Source organism: Aquarana catesbeiana, linkage group LG03, assembly GCF_042186555.1.
Source record: "Aquarana catesbeiana isolate 2022-GZ linkage group LG03, ASM4218655v1, whole genome shotgun sequence".
Lineage (NCBI taxonomy): Eukaryota > Metazoa > Chordata > Amphibia > Anura > Ranidae > Aquarana > Aquarana catesbeiana.
Window position 1 is genome coordinate 730177935 of NC_133326.1, and position 11858 is coordinate 730189792.

The 11858-nt window shown below is 44.0% G+C and overlaps 1 protein-coding gene across 1 annotated transcript; it reads right to left on the bottom strand.

The window, feature by feature from the left end:
- Positions 1-5151: 5151 nt before the first annotated feature.
- On the bottom strand, positions 5152-9996 carry LOC141133801 (E3 ubiquitin-protein ligase TRIM39-like). Its single transcript, XM_073623358.1, has one exon. The coding sequence runs from the start codon at positions 9979-9981 to the stop codon at positions 8329-8331; it is 1653 nt and encodes a 550-aa protein (XP_073479459.1). The 5' UTR covers positions 9982-9996; the 3' UTR covers positions 5152-8328.
- Positions 9997-11858: the final 1862 nt, after the last annotated feature.

Consider the following 11858-nt stretch of genomic DNA (forward strand, 5'->3'; position numbering starts at 1 on the left):
AAGCTGTTGCCCAAATCTGATTTAGATAAGGGTGAGTACTCGCTGCTTTTTGAAGATCCTGTGTCTGTCTGTTGTAGTTCTTTAGCAGGGGGGATGGGCGGCAGATGATGTAGGCAGGGTGCCAGCGCCATATTTAGCCATGCTTTTCTCCTTTCATCTGAGCAGATAGTGAGTGAGAGAGTTCTGTTGGCTCTTCCGTCTCTTTTTCCGAGAATTCGGCATGCACAGATGATAGTCCGCGGGGGGTATCTTACTTTCAGGCTGTTTTTATGAGTTTATGGCCCCGTTTAAGTGGCTTTAAGCCCTGAAGGCACCGGAGCTCTGATTAGAAGCGGCCGCTCCGTCCCATGCCGCGCATGCGCCGAGAGCCAGAAATCTTGCTTGTTTGTAGGTGACCAAATACTTATTTTCCACCATAATTTGCAAATAAATTCTTTCAAAAATTACAGGCCTCTCTCATCTTTTTAAGTGGGAGAACTTGCACAATTGGTGGCTGATTAAATACTTTTTTTGTCCCACTGTAGTGCCTGGGGGGTCCCTTTAATGTGCCTGTAAGGAAAAAAACAAAAGTCAAATCACATTTAAATTGACTTGTGGTTGCAATTTCCAGCACCTGGCAAAAAAACTGAAACAAAAAAAATGGTGTGGGGTCCCCCCCAGTTCATACCAGACCCTTATCCGAGCATGCAGCCTGGCAGATCAGGAAAGGGGTGGGGAGGGGGAATGCTCGCTCAATAACTGTCAAACTGTCTCTTTATTTTTATTACTTTTTGACACATGGGGGGACGGGATCTGGGGGCCCCCTCGTTAAAGATTCAAGATTCTGATATGCCTCCTACCAGCATACCCCCACAAACACCGGCCAGGGTTGTGGGGATTAGACCCTTGTCCATCAACATTGGGATAAGGTGCTTTGGGGGGGCGCTTTGGGGCAGAGCCCACCCCCATGTTGAGGGCATGTGGCCTGATATGGTTCAGGAGGGGAGGCGTACACTTATCCCCCCTTTCCTGACCTGCTAGGCTGCATGCTTGGATGAGGGCCTGGTATGGACTGAGAGGGACCCCACGCCATTTTTTTTTTCTTTTTTTCTTGCTGGCAATTTTCTTTTCTTTATTCAGCTGTCAGCGGGGGAAACCCATTGACAGCTGATGACTCATCGGTTGTTGGGTACGCCACGGCCAGCTTCCTGACCCTGCTCCCTAACAAACAGCTTATACTGAGCCATGATTGGGCGCAAAATGCACTTTTTTCACTTTCCACTCTCTTTCCACTCTCTTCTTTGCAACATTGAGACACTTTATGTTTTTTATCTAGTATAGCACACTATTAGCAAAGCACCACATCTATCTTCTATTCTTTCCTATGTATACATGTGGGGACACACTGTGCCGATGTGAGCAGCCGCTGGAACACTTTTATCAACCATAATCAGTGGCGGCTGGTGATCCATTTTGAGGGGTGGGCACGGCAAAACTGCCCAATACCCCCGGTTCGGTAGGTTGGTCACACACCCGACCGCCGTCACTCGATCATCAGACCACCAGCCCCCCCGCACTTATCCCATCCAGGCTGCGTGCAGCACTTCCTCCTCGTTGGCTTTCCCTGCGTCTTCTCCTCCTCGGCTTAATGGTGGCTTCCCCTGTGTCTTCTCCTCCTCTTTGGTGACCAATACGATCGCCTTTCCTTTCGGCCAATTGGGACCGGCTTCCTGATTGGCATGGAGGAGAATCAGGAAGACCATATTGAATATTATTTCGCTATTGTCACACAACTGGGTGGGCTCACTGCGCTCCCGAGCCCACCCTTTTTTGAAGCCAATTAGAGCTTCAGGCTTTAATCACGTGCTTCTAAAAAAAAAAAAACATTGGAATCCATGCGTCCGGTGCCCTGAATGTAGATTAGGGGGATGGACACATGGATTAGGGGGGCAGTGCCCCTAATGGACGTGCCGCCACTGACCACAATACTATAAAGAGGGAGCACTTCAGGATTATTTCACTTTATATTGAGGAAGAACAAGGTTGCTAAAAACTGCACAGTTGCTGATATCATCCATGATATATTGTGATGGTGCATTGATTTTTAATTAAACAAATTTCCATTATTTTTGGATAAGGCATCCTCTTCCTTTTAGGCTCGGTTCACATTACCGTGACTTGGGATCTGACTTGTAAGACCCCAAGACATGTGAAATCCCATTTTAGTCAATGAGAGCGATCTCCTAATTAGTACTACTGTAGTCACTCCAACTTTAGAGAAGGTTCCTGTACTACTTCAAGGCGACTTCTATCCCACTTGTGTCCATAGACTTTAACCTCTTGCCGACCGTATACCGTATATATACAGCGGCAAGGCGGCTCTCCTGTGCAGATTCACTTACCTGTACGTGATTCTGCACTTCCAGGGCTGGGGTGGGCATGCGCGCCTCCAGCGACCCGCTCCCGATGTGATTGGACGCAGCGGGAGCCAATCAGTGGGTCAGGCAGACCCAATGTTCGCTGGAAGCCGACGATCATTCCCAAGAGAGACAGAACAGTCAGGAGCTACTTTGGGGTGATGTGCATCCCGCGATGCTGGTTGCCACGATTGCAGCACATTTTATCGTGCGACAATAGCAGCAGATCCACACCGCAATTTGAGGTGTCGTTCAAATGAATGGCATCTCAAATGCGAGGTCCGTGTTTTGTCATTCACACATCAGCGCTGTCAGATCGCGGGCAGATCTGCCTGCAATTCAAAGTGCTGTAGTGTGAATGCAGCCTGATGGGTACTGATAGGTGGCACTGATGGGCAATGATAGGTGGCACGAATAGGCGGCACTGATGGGTACTAAAAGGCAGCACTGATGCATTAAGGTGAAAACAACTTCTGTCACTCAGCAACCCCCCAGCCCCCCCCCCCCATTTTACTCACCTGAGCCCTTTCATTCCCATGGTAGAGACGCGCTCTACCTATCTGCCCGTTGTCTCAGCTCTTGATTGAACAGATTGATAGCAGCGCAGCCACTGGCTCCCTCTGCTGTCAATCAAATCCACTGACGCGGGCCACTGGGGCTGCGGGGCCGAGTCTGGCATTCTGTGTCTATAGACGCAAATGCTGGATTCAGGAGTGAACCGGCAGTAACCCCCTGGAAGAGCTCTTTTTCTAGGGGGTTTCCAGATGCCAGGAGGAGCCGCAAGCGCTGCCGGGGGACCCCAGAAAACAAGGTTTGGGGCCACTCTGTGCAAAATGAACTGCACAGTGGAGGTAAGTATGATATGTTTGTTATTAAAAAAAACAAGGGTTTAGTAACCCTTTAATGCTAACCTTCTTTCCAGGGAAAAAACACTCTAAGGTTGAAACTGTGGTCCCTATATTCCAAATGCAACATAACTATGTAGCTTAAATGGTGTCTATGGAATGATTCAGTTATTTATTCAATCTCTATGTGAAGTATACTGTATATATTTTTTATCTGGAAAAATGCACGCGTTCTGTACTTTATAAAATGCGGACAAGAAAAATAAAATAGCAATACTGTCTGTGCAATATGTACAATATTCATTCTTTCCTTTTAAAGTGGACAAAAATAAACAGGTTTTTTGTTCTTTGTCCTAAAATCTGCATGAGATTAATTTAATCAAAGGAGGCTTTCCGGAAATATATCATTACACATGCAGTATCTGCCATATTTCTTCCAATTCTATAATATAAAATGACTTAATTCAATGTAATTCTTATTTTCAGGTAAAAAAAAGTGCCCCCCCATATTCAATTGCGGAATACTAAAACACGCTTACGTGATGGGCAAAGGATCTCTGTAAAATTTCTGCCTCTTGTCCACGACATAGTCCAATGCAATTCCTTTTTTTGGGTTAAAAAAGTGTCTCATGTCTCTCTCTTTCTACAGAAGCCCGGTACAAAGGACTACAGGATGTGCAGCATGTCTCTGACCTAGCAAACTGACTTTTATTTCTGGGTAAAAATTTCTCATCTCTCGATATTCAAATGCAGCTTACTAGAAGGGTTATATGATGTGCAGTGTGTCTCTGTAGGATTTCTGCCTCTTGACTCTGATTTAATCCAATGCATTTTTTATTTCTGGATAAAAAATGCCTCATTTCTCCTTCTTCAAAAGAGACCTACCACCAAGGCTTACAGGATGTTCATCATGTCCCTGTAATACTCCTTATTTATGTCTTTAACATAATCAGTGTAATATTTATTTCTTGCTAAAAAAAAACCTCCTTGATTCTCTCCCTCTTCAAATTAGACCCACTTAAAAGGCTTACATGATTTGCAGCATGTCTCTGCAATATTTCGGCATAATCACTGTAATTTTTATTTTATACATTTTTTTCAAAACTTGCCTTGTCTCTCCATCTTAATTTGCTGCCAATCAAGCTGCTTACATACTATCCAGCCACTGTGTTATTTGTCTGACTATTGTCTCTGAAATACGGCTGTGTCATTTTTATTTCTTCATAACAATTGCCTCATCTATGGAACGTGTAACTCTATCTATTGAGGTGTTTTGTACACTCTGTGATGACATTTGATTAAGGTCTGCAGACAATACAGTGTGGTACTGCATTAAATGAATACCATGTGCTGTGCTATGAAACACGTTTTGCCACTCTTTGTAAATTGTTGCAAAGTATTTAGCATTATTTTATTTAGAAATGTAATTGTATTCTATGCATTAAGATAAAGAGCCTTCCGTGTGCAGCAGCCCCCTCATCTCCCTAATACTTACCTGAGGTCCCTCTAGATCCAGCAATGTTGCAGGAGTGTCTCGCCCATCCGGACCTCCCCTCCTCATTGGCTGATACAGCAGCAGCATAGTGCCATTGGCTCCTGCTACTGTCAATTAAAGTCAGTCAGCCAGTGAGGAGAGAAAGAGGCGGACCGGGCTTCGGCTCCATATCTGAATTGAAACAGGAAGCTATAGCTCGGCTGGGGTGCCCCCATAGTAATCTGCTTGCTGTGGGGGCACTCAATTGTAGGGAGGGCCAAGTAGGGGAGGGACCCTGAGAAGAGGAGGATCCGGGATGCTCTGTGCAAAACTATTACACAGAGCAGGTAAGTATAACACTAACACTTCACATCTACAACTGAGAAAAAATTTATTCACATTAACATCTTTCCAAATTCCTCCTCCATCACCGGGACACAACTAGTGATTATAAGATACACCATCACATGATACATTATATTAGGATCCATTATAAAAGTGATCACACAGAATTCTATTGGTGATCCATTCTATGGGGACACATTATAATGGGATCACATTCCAGTTCTAGTAATCATGCGTTATTATAGTGATATCATTATATTAGTGATAAATCCCATTATTTCTTTCATTAGTAAATCTCGGGATAATTTCTTCATATATTTCCTCTGAGATTTTTCCATCGATTTTCATCTCTTTCTATTTATTTGTAGATCTATTATACATTTCTATTTCTTCACACAATAAAATAATCAATAGAATAAACTAATTGTAAATGTATTAATATAAAGGAATGAGACCCGTCTACACATTATAAACCGATAGATAGATAGATAGATAGATAGATAGATAGATAGATAGATAGATAGATAGATAGATAGATAGATAGATAGATAGATAGATAGATAGATAGATTTGTTCCTAAAAGGCCAGTATGCCTCTATCTGTACTTTCCACATTGGGTCCCTCGGCAGCCATTTCTCTACTATGACATCACAGCTCGGACACAGACAATAAGTCATATTACACTCTGTGCTCTTTCTCAGCTCCGGAACTCTATAAAGTACAATTCTTCACCGTCCCATCTCACTAGGTTGAACTTGATGGACTTGTGTCTTTTTTCAACCTCAACTACTATGTAACTATGTATGTAACTATACACAGTGCTCATCTACTGGGAGGAGCCATTAGAACAAATGCCCCGCCCATTCTATAGGTGATCCAAGAGCCATACACACCCACTTATACTTTTCTTTGTTGTTCCTCCATCTAAGTTCTCAATAAGTCCCCATTTTCCTGGGTATGAGGGATCATGTGATGTTCTCCCAACATGCAGTGATCAGACCTGAGCAGTCAATCACAGGACTTACATACTGTCACATGATGGAGGGGTGACATCATCAGTTCTCCGACATAACCCACCATGTATCTTACACAGGTGAGTACTCTGGGATCTGACATGGATTGATGGGGGGCTATGAAAGGGGATAGAAATTGGTCGGGGGGAGGGGCTATGACTGCCTTAAGTGAGCATGTAGCATTTAGTGTGATTTTACCGCATTTTTTGCCACAATTTGTGTTTTACATTTTTCTACCCAACAACAAATTTTCCTAGATAAAAAGAGCATAAAAAAAACGCAAAACACAAAGCGCGGCAAAAACGCGGTAAAATCACATGTTCAAAACACAAAAAACACTGCAGAAACACTAAAAAGCAACAGACATAGATGTGAATCGAGCCAAAAAAAATCACACTTTTGACAATTGAAAACTCTTCAAAAATGCAGAGGCACAAAAATGCATTGATATGAACGTGTTCCATAGGGATCCATGTTAAAAAAAATGAAAAAAATGCATTGGCCTGAATGGAGCCTTCAACGCAAAAAGGTTTTTACTTTTTATGGTTCAATAGACTTCAATGGAGAAGCTGCAGAAAAGCATGTAGTGCATTTTTACAGCGTTTTTACTTCAATTTTGCCACAATTTGCATTTTGAATTCTGCTCAAACAGCAAATTATCTAAAAAAAAAAAAAAAAAAACCTGTGGAAAGCACAGTGAAAAGGAAGGCTGAAACACAAACTGCATAGGTGTGAATGGAGCCTAATTCCCCGTACACACGATCGGAAATTCCGCCAGCAAAAATCGTATGTGAGCTTTTGGTCAGAAATTCCGACCGTGTGTTTGCTCCATCGGACTTTTGCTGGCGGAATTCCCACCAGCAAAAGATTGAGAGCAGGTTCTCTATTTTCCCATTGGAAAAAGTTCCTATCGGAAATTCCGTTTGTCTGTATGCAATTCGGACACGCAAAAAATGACACATGCTCTGAAACAATGAACTTCATTTTCTCGGCTCGTCGTAGTGTTGTACGTCACCGCGTTCTTGGCGGTCGAAAGTTCAGAGAACTTTTGTGTGGCCGTGTGTATGCAAGGCAAGCTTGAGCGGAATTCCGTCGGAAAAACCATCCAAGTTTTTTCTGACGGAAATTTCGATCGTGTGTATGGAGCATTAGGCTGGGATGAGACTTGTGGGATGCGGGAACCAGTGCGATTCCTGTGCGGGTTCCCTCATCACACCTCAATCACCGGACGTTCACACTGACATCTGAGAACCGCTGCAGGGGGTCAATGGAAAGTTAATGACACCCCCAGATCACTTCGCAGATCGCAGTGCAAACGCTGAAATGGCGCAGGAATTGAATTGTATAGATGTGACACCCAATGTGATCCGATTCCAGTGAGGACCAAAAAAAGGGTCCGGCACCATTTTGGTGTGAATGTGATTTCAGTCACACAGTTTGTACGGCTGAATTCACATCACACAGACATGACATGTGATCTGCACAGCAATGTGATCCCAGCCTTAGAGAGATTTCCTCTCACTTCCTGTCCTGGTGACAACAATACAAGGAGTGAGAGAAATCTGTACAGGGACACAGACATATAAACATCTGACAGGGGCTCTAAACCTTCCCCTTCCTTACTATACTAAACATATCATTCTTATTTCAGTCTGTGTTCCTGTTGGAGAGTTCCCTCATTTCCTGTCTAGATAAATGTTGTCACCGGGACAGGAAGTGAGGGGAAATCTCTGTAATGGAGCTCCGGATAGAAGAAAAAAGCTGACAGGGGATCTAATCCTGACCCACTCTGCCTAAAAAACAGTCTTGACTCTCTGATCACATTATTTTCTTTCAGTAATAAATCTCTAGATGACGTCTTCATAGATTTCCTCTACGATTGTACCATTTATTTCCATCTCTTTGTAGTATAGATTGTATGGAGGGGGAGGGGCAGAGAGGAGAGGTGACCCCATCCTATCCCTTCACAGCGACCCCACCCCCCTCTATGTTTGATCATGGCTGCCCCCCTAACAGAGGGACCACATGTGGGGGAGGGGCAGGAAGGGAGAAGAGGGGGAGGGGCAGAGAGGGGGAGGGGCAGGGGGAGGAGATGGCTGATGTCACATACTGTGACAAAACACAGAAAGTATTATGTCAGATTGTCATGGAAGATAAAACTTGCAGGAAGCCCCACCCACTGCTATATACTATTGGATGAATATTAAATGAATTCCCCTCCTTCGTCTGACATCACCAGACTGTGGGCGGAGTTCTCACATCTCCCGCCTCCCCCCACATATCTCTATACAACCTCTCCATACACCTAACACAGCATGGAGGGGCTCAGTGAAGGTGGTGGTGAAGGTGTGGATATGTCGGATCGGGTCACACAGATCATAAAAGGAGATCCGTCCGGCCTCATAATCCAGATATATTCTGACTCTGGTACTTGAGGGACTGGTGGGTAAGAGGGACCATTTACTGTCATGTGCCACTGAATACTCATCATCATCTTCATCCTTGTCCAATACCCAGGACTTCTTATTATTTCCAATCACTGACTCCCCCCCTCTCCTCTCTATACTGGGGTAACACATCCCTACTCTCCATATATCTGATCCCCCGACATCCACTTCCCAGTAATGTCTCCCTGAGGAGAAACTCTGACTGCTCAACACCTGAAAAGAACAATCCTGAAATCTCTCTGGTGTTTCTGGGTGATTCTGGTTCCTATCTGACTTGGATACAGTTTTCCTGTCATCTGATATCTGTAGATTATTATTAGCTGTGTTTCCATCCAGTAATATGTCTGCAGCTCCCTGTATATAGTATACATATACCTCTGTTATTATACCAGATAAACCTGCGTGTAAGACCCCCGCCACATCCAGACCCCCTCCTTCATGGAGGAGTTCCTCATGTCTCTCTCTGTCCTCATTATCTCCATCCTCAGTATCACACAAGTCACCTGTGTCTGATTCCTGTAAGACAGTCAGTGGATCCGTCATGTTACACAGCTCCTCAATGTGACGTATCTTCCTGGACAGCTCCTCCTTCTTTATTTCCAGATCCCGGATGGAGATGGAGATCTGCTCTGCCCTCCTGGAGATGTTTCTCAGGATTCTCTTTTCCAGGTTTTCCAGACGTCTCCTGAGTTCTCTAAACAAGACAGGGACTCTCTCGGTATCACCAGCTGCTTCTTCTTCTACTTTCCTCCTGTGTTCCTGCAGACTCTGGACTTTTTCCTCCATCTCCTCTCTCTTTGTCAGAAGTTTCTGCAGAACATTCCTCAGTGTCTCCTTCTTCTTCTCAGAAGCCTCATCCAGTGTCTCCACCTGGTGTCCCCGATGTTCTCCAGCCAAACTACAGGACACGCAGATACAGGCGTTATCTTTGGTGCAAAAATACTTCAAAACTTCCTTATGGATGGAGCATTTCCTGCTCTCCATGGACAAGGTGGGGTCACATAAGACGTGTTCTGGGGACTTTTTGTGGACTCTCAGGTGTTTATCACACAGAGAAACCTCACAGTGTAGACAGGATCTAACAGCAGGTACAGTAGAGTCCCCACAGTAAGTACAGAAGACCCCAGACTCCTCCCGATCTGGGTGAGCAGACAGGAAAGTCTCTGCTATGTTACGTAGTGTTATGTTCCTGTGCAGTTCAGGACGACTCCTGAACCTTTTTCTGCATACAGGGCAGAAGAAATCTCCAGACCCCTCCTGTGTATCCAGCACACGATCAATACAGACCCGGCAGAAGTTATGTCCACATCTCAGCATTGCAGGATCGGTATAAATGTTCAGACAGACGGAACATTTCAGCTCAGCTCTCAGATCACCAGACGCCATTGCTGACAGGGGAGGAGAAATGAAACTGAAAGTCTCTGACACCGGAGAGGAATGCGGATGGGGGAGGGGTGACATCCTCCTACACAGGGTGAGGCTGTATGAATATTATAGGACACGGAGATCAGAGTACAGAAGGGAGAAGATTAGTTTTTCAGTAGTAATGATAATTATACCTCCCAACATTAGAAGAGAGAAAGAGGGAAAGACGGATGTGGAGAAGACATGCGGAGCACTAAGTACAATGACATGAGAAGTGGAGATGACTACATCATGATGAAAAGGAAATTGGTTATATAACCACTTGACCTCCAGAAGATTTACCCCCCTTCATGATCAGGTCATTTTTTGCGATACAACACTGCCTAACTATAACTTATATTTACATTGTACATAAATTACATTTATATAATAGAGCTTTCTTCTGGTGGTATCTGATCACCACTGCATTTTTTTTTGAGCTATAAAAAAATAAATAAACAACAATTTTGGAAAAAATATATTTTTAGTTTCAAATCATTTTTATTAGAATTTGTGCATACCATACAGGAAGTTGCATACATTTCTAAAGAAGTAAGAAAAGTTACACAGAAAGTATCTTACATTTATGAACATCACTTATATGCCGAACTGAGTGTTATAGTTGCAAAACTGTCACTACCAAATTAACTCACTGCAGCTATATGAGGCTCAGTTATGTCCTGTAGTCAAGCTTAACTCAGTAGTGTAGCAAACTTCTCTGTTCAAAGCAAAGTAATAAAAGGAAAAAAAAAAATGTTGATGTATTAATATAAAGAAACCAATGAACAAAGTATGAACAGTCCTGTATGTCAGAGAGCTATACTGGTGCTCAAGGATCAGAGGATAACCCCATGAGGGTAATATTACAGTTAAGGTACCTTCAGCGATTTCCATCGGAGATCTCAAGAGACAGAAAGGTAAATTCGAGTCAGTTGATCTGTATTTACTGTACGGAATTATCCGAGGGAGCCCATCTGTGCGGGAGGAAAGGTAGATGTAGGGATTCGTCTCTGGGGGATGAACGCCGGATGACCCAGGGAACCCTCACACACCCCCCCTGTGGGATCTTCCTGTAGGTGTGTTTAGGTTCTGCCCCGAGTCAGCCGACTCCCCCAGGAGCGTTATGAACTGGTTGGAAGGGCTATAAAAGCGGAGACCTCCATTTCCAATTCACAACTGCGGTAACTACTGAACCTCTAGTGAGGAGAAGAAGGGGTCCCTCGGATACTCTGGTTAACACTCTCTTAAGAATTCCCCTCTGGGTGCGTATATGTCAAGTTGTACCTGATGAATAGAAGGATCTGAGCAAACCCATAAAGAAAAGATAAGAAACGTGTGAAAAGGGTTGAGATAGGAGGGGAAAGGTAGGGTGAGGTTCAGTTAATAACAGAAACTAAACTTGTGTCAGGATCAATACCCGGTATGAGATTTATGTTGCAGAATGGTGCCCAGGGTTCCCAGACGGTATTAAACTTCCCAATTTTGTCATTCAGCTTCGCTACTATTTGTTCCGGGGACATAATCCAGGACACCTTTCTCTTGCAATACTGGAAGGGTCTCTTCCATGCTTTTGCTATGGTGATTTTCACACCCAATAAAATAAAGTAGGGTAGTACCTGTAGGTGCTTAGGTGTATTGGGTATATTGTGGTTAAGTAAGGCAATGTGTGGGTTGGGGGCCACCGAGACCTTTATTCGTTTACCAATTGTATGGAAGATTTTCTTCCAAAAGGTTCTGATGCGGGGACAAGTCCACTATGTATGTAGCATTGTACCCTCAAGTCCACATCCCCTAAAGCAGAGAGGTGAAGTCCCAGGGTATATCAATGTCAATCTGGATGGGACATAATACCACCTGGTCAGGACCTTTAGGCTGGCCTCTATAAGGGAGATGTTACAAATACCTCTATAGGAGCATGTCCAGGATCGGAACCA

Coding starts and splice junctions, on each gene's coding strand:
- LOC141133801 (XM_073623358.1), bottom strand. CDS start 9,981: ATGTCACCCCTCCCCCATCCGCATTCCTCTCCGGTGTCAGAGACTTTC.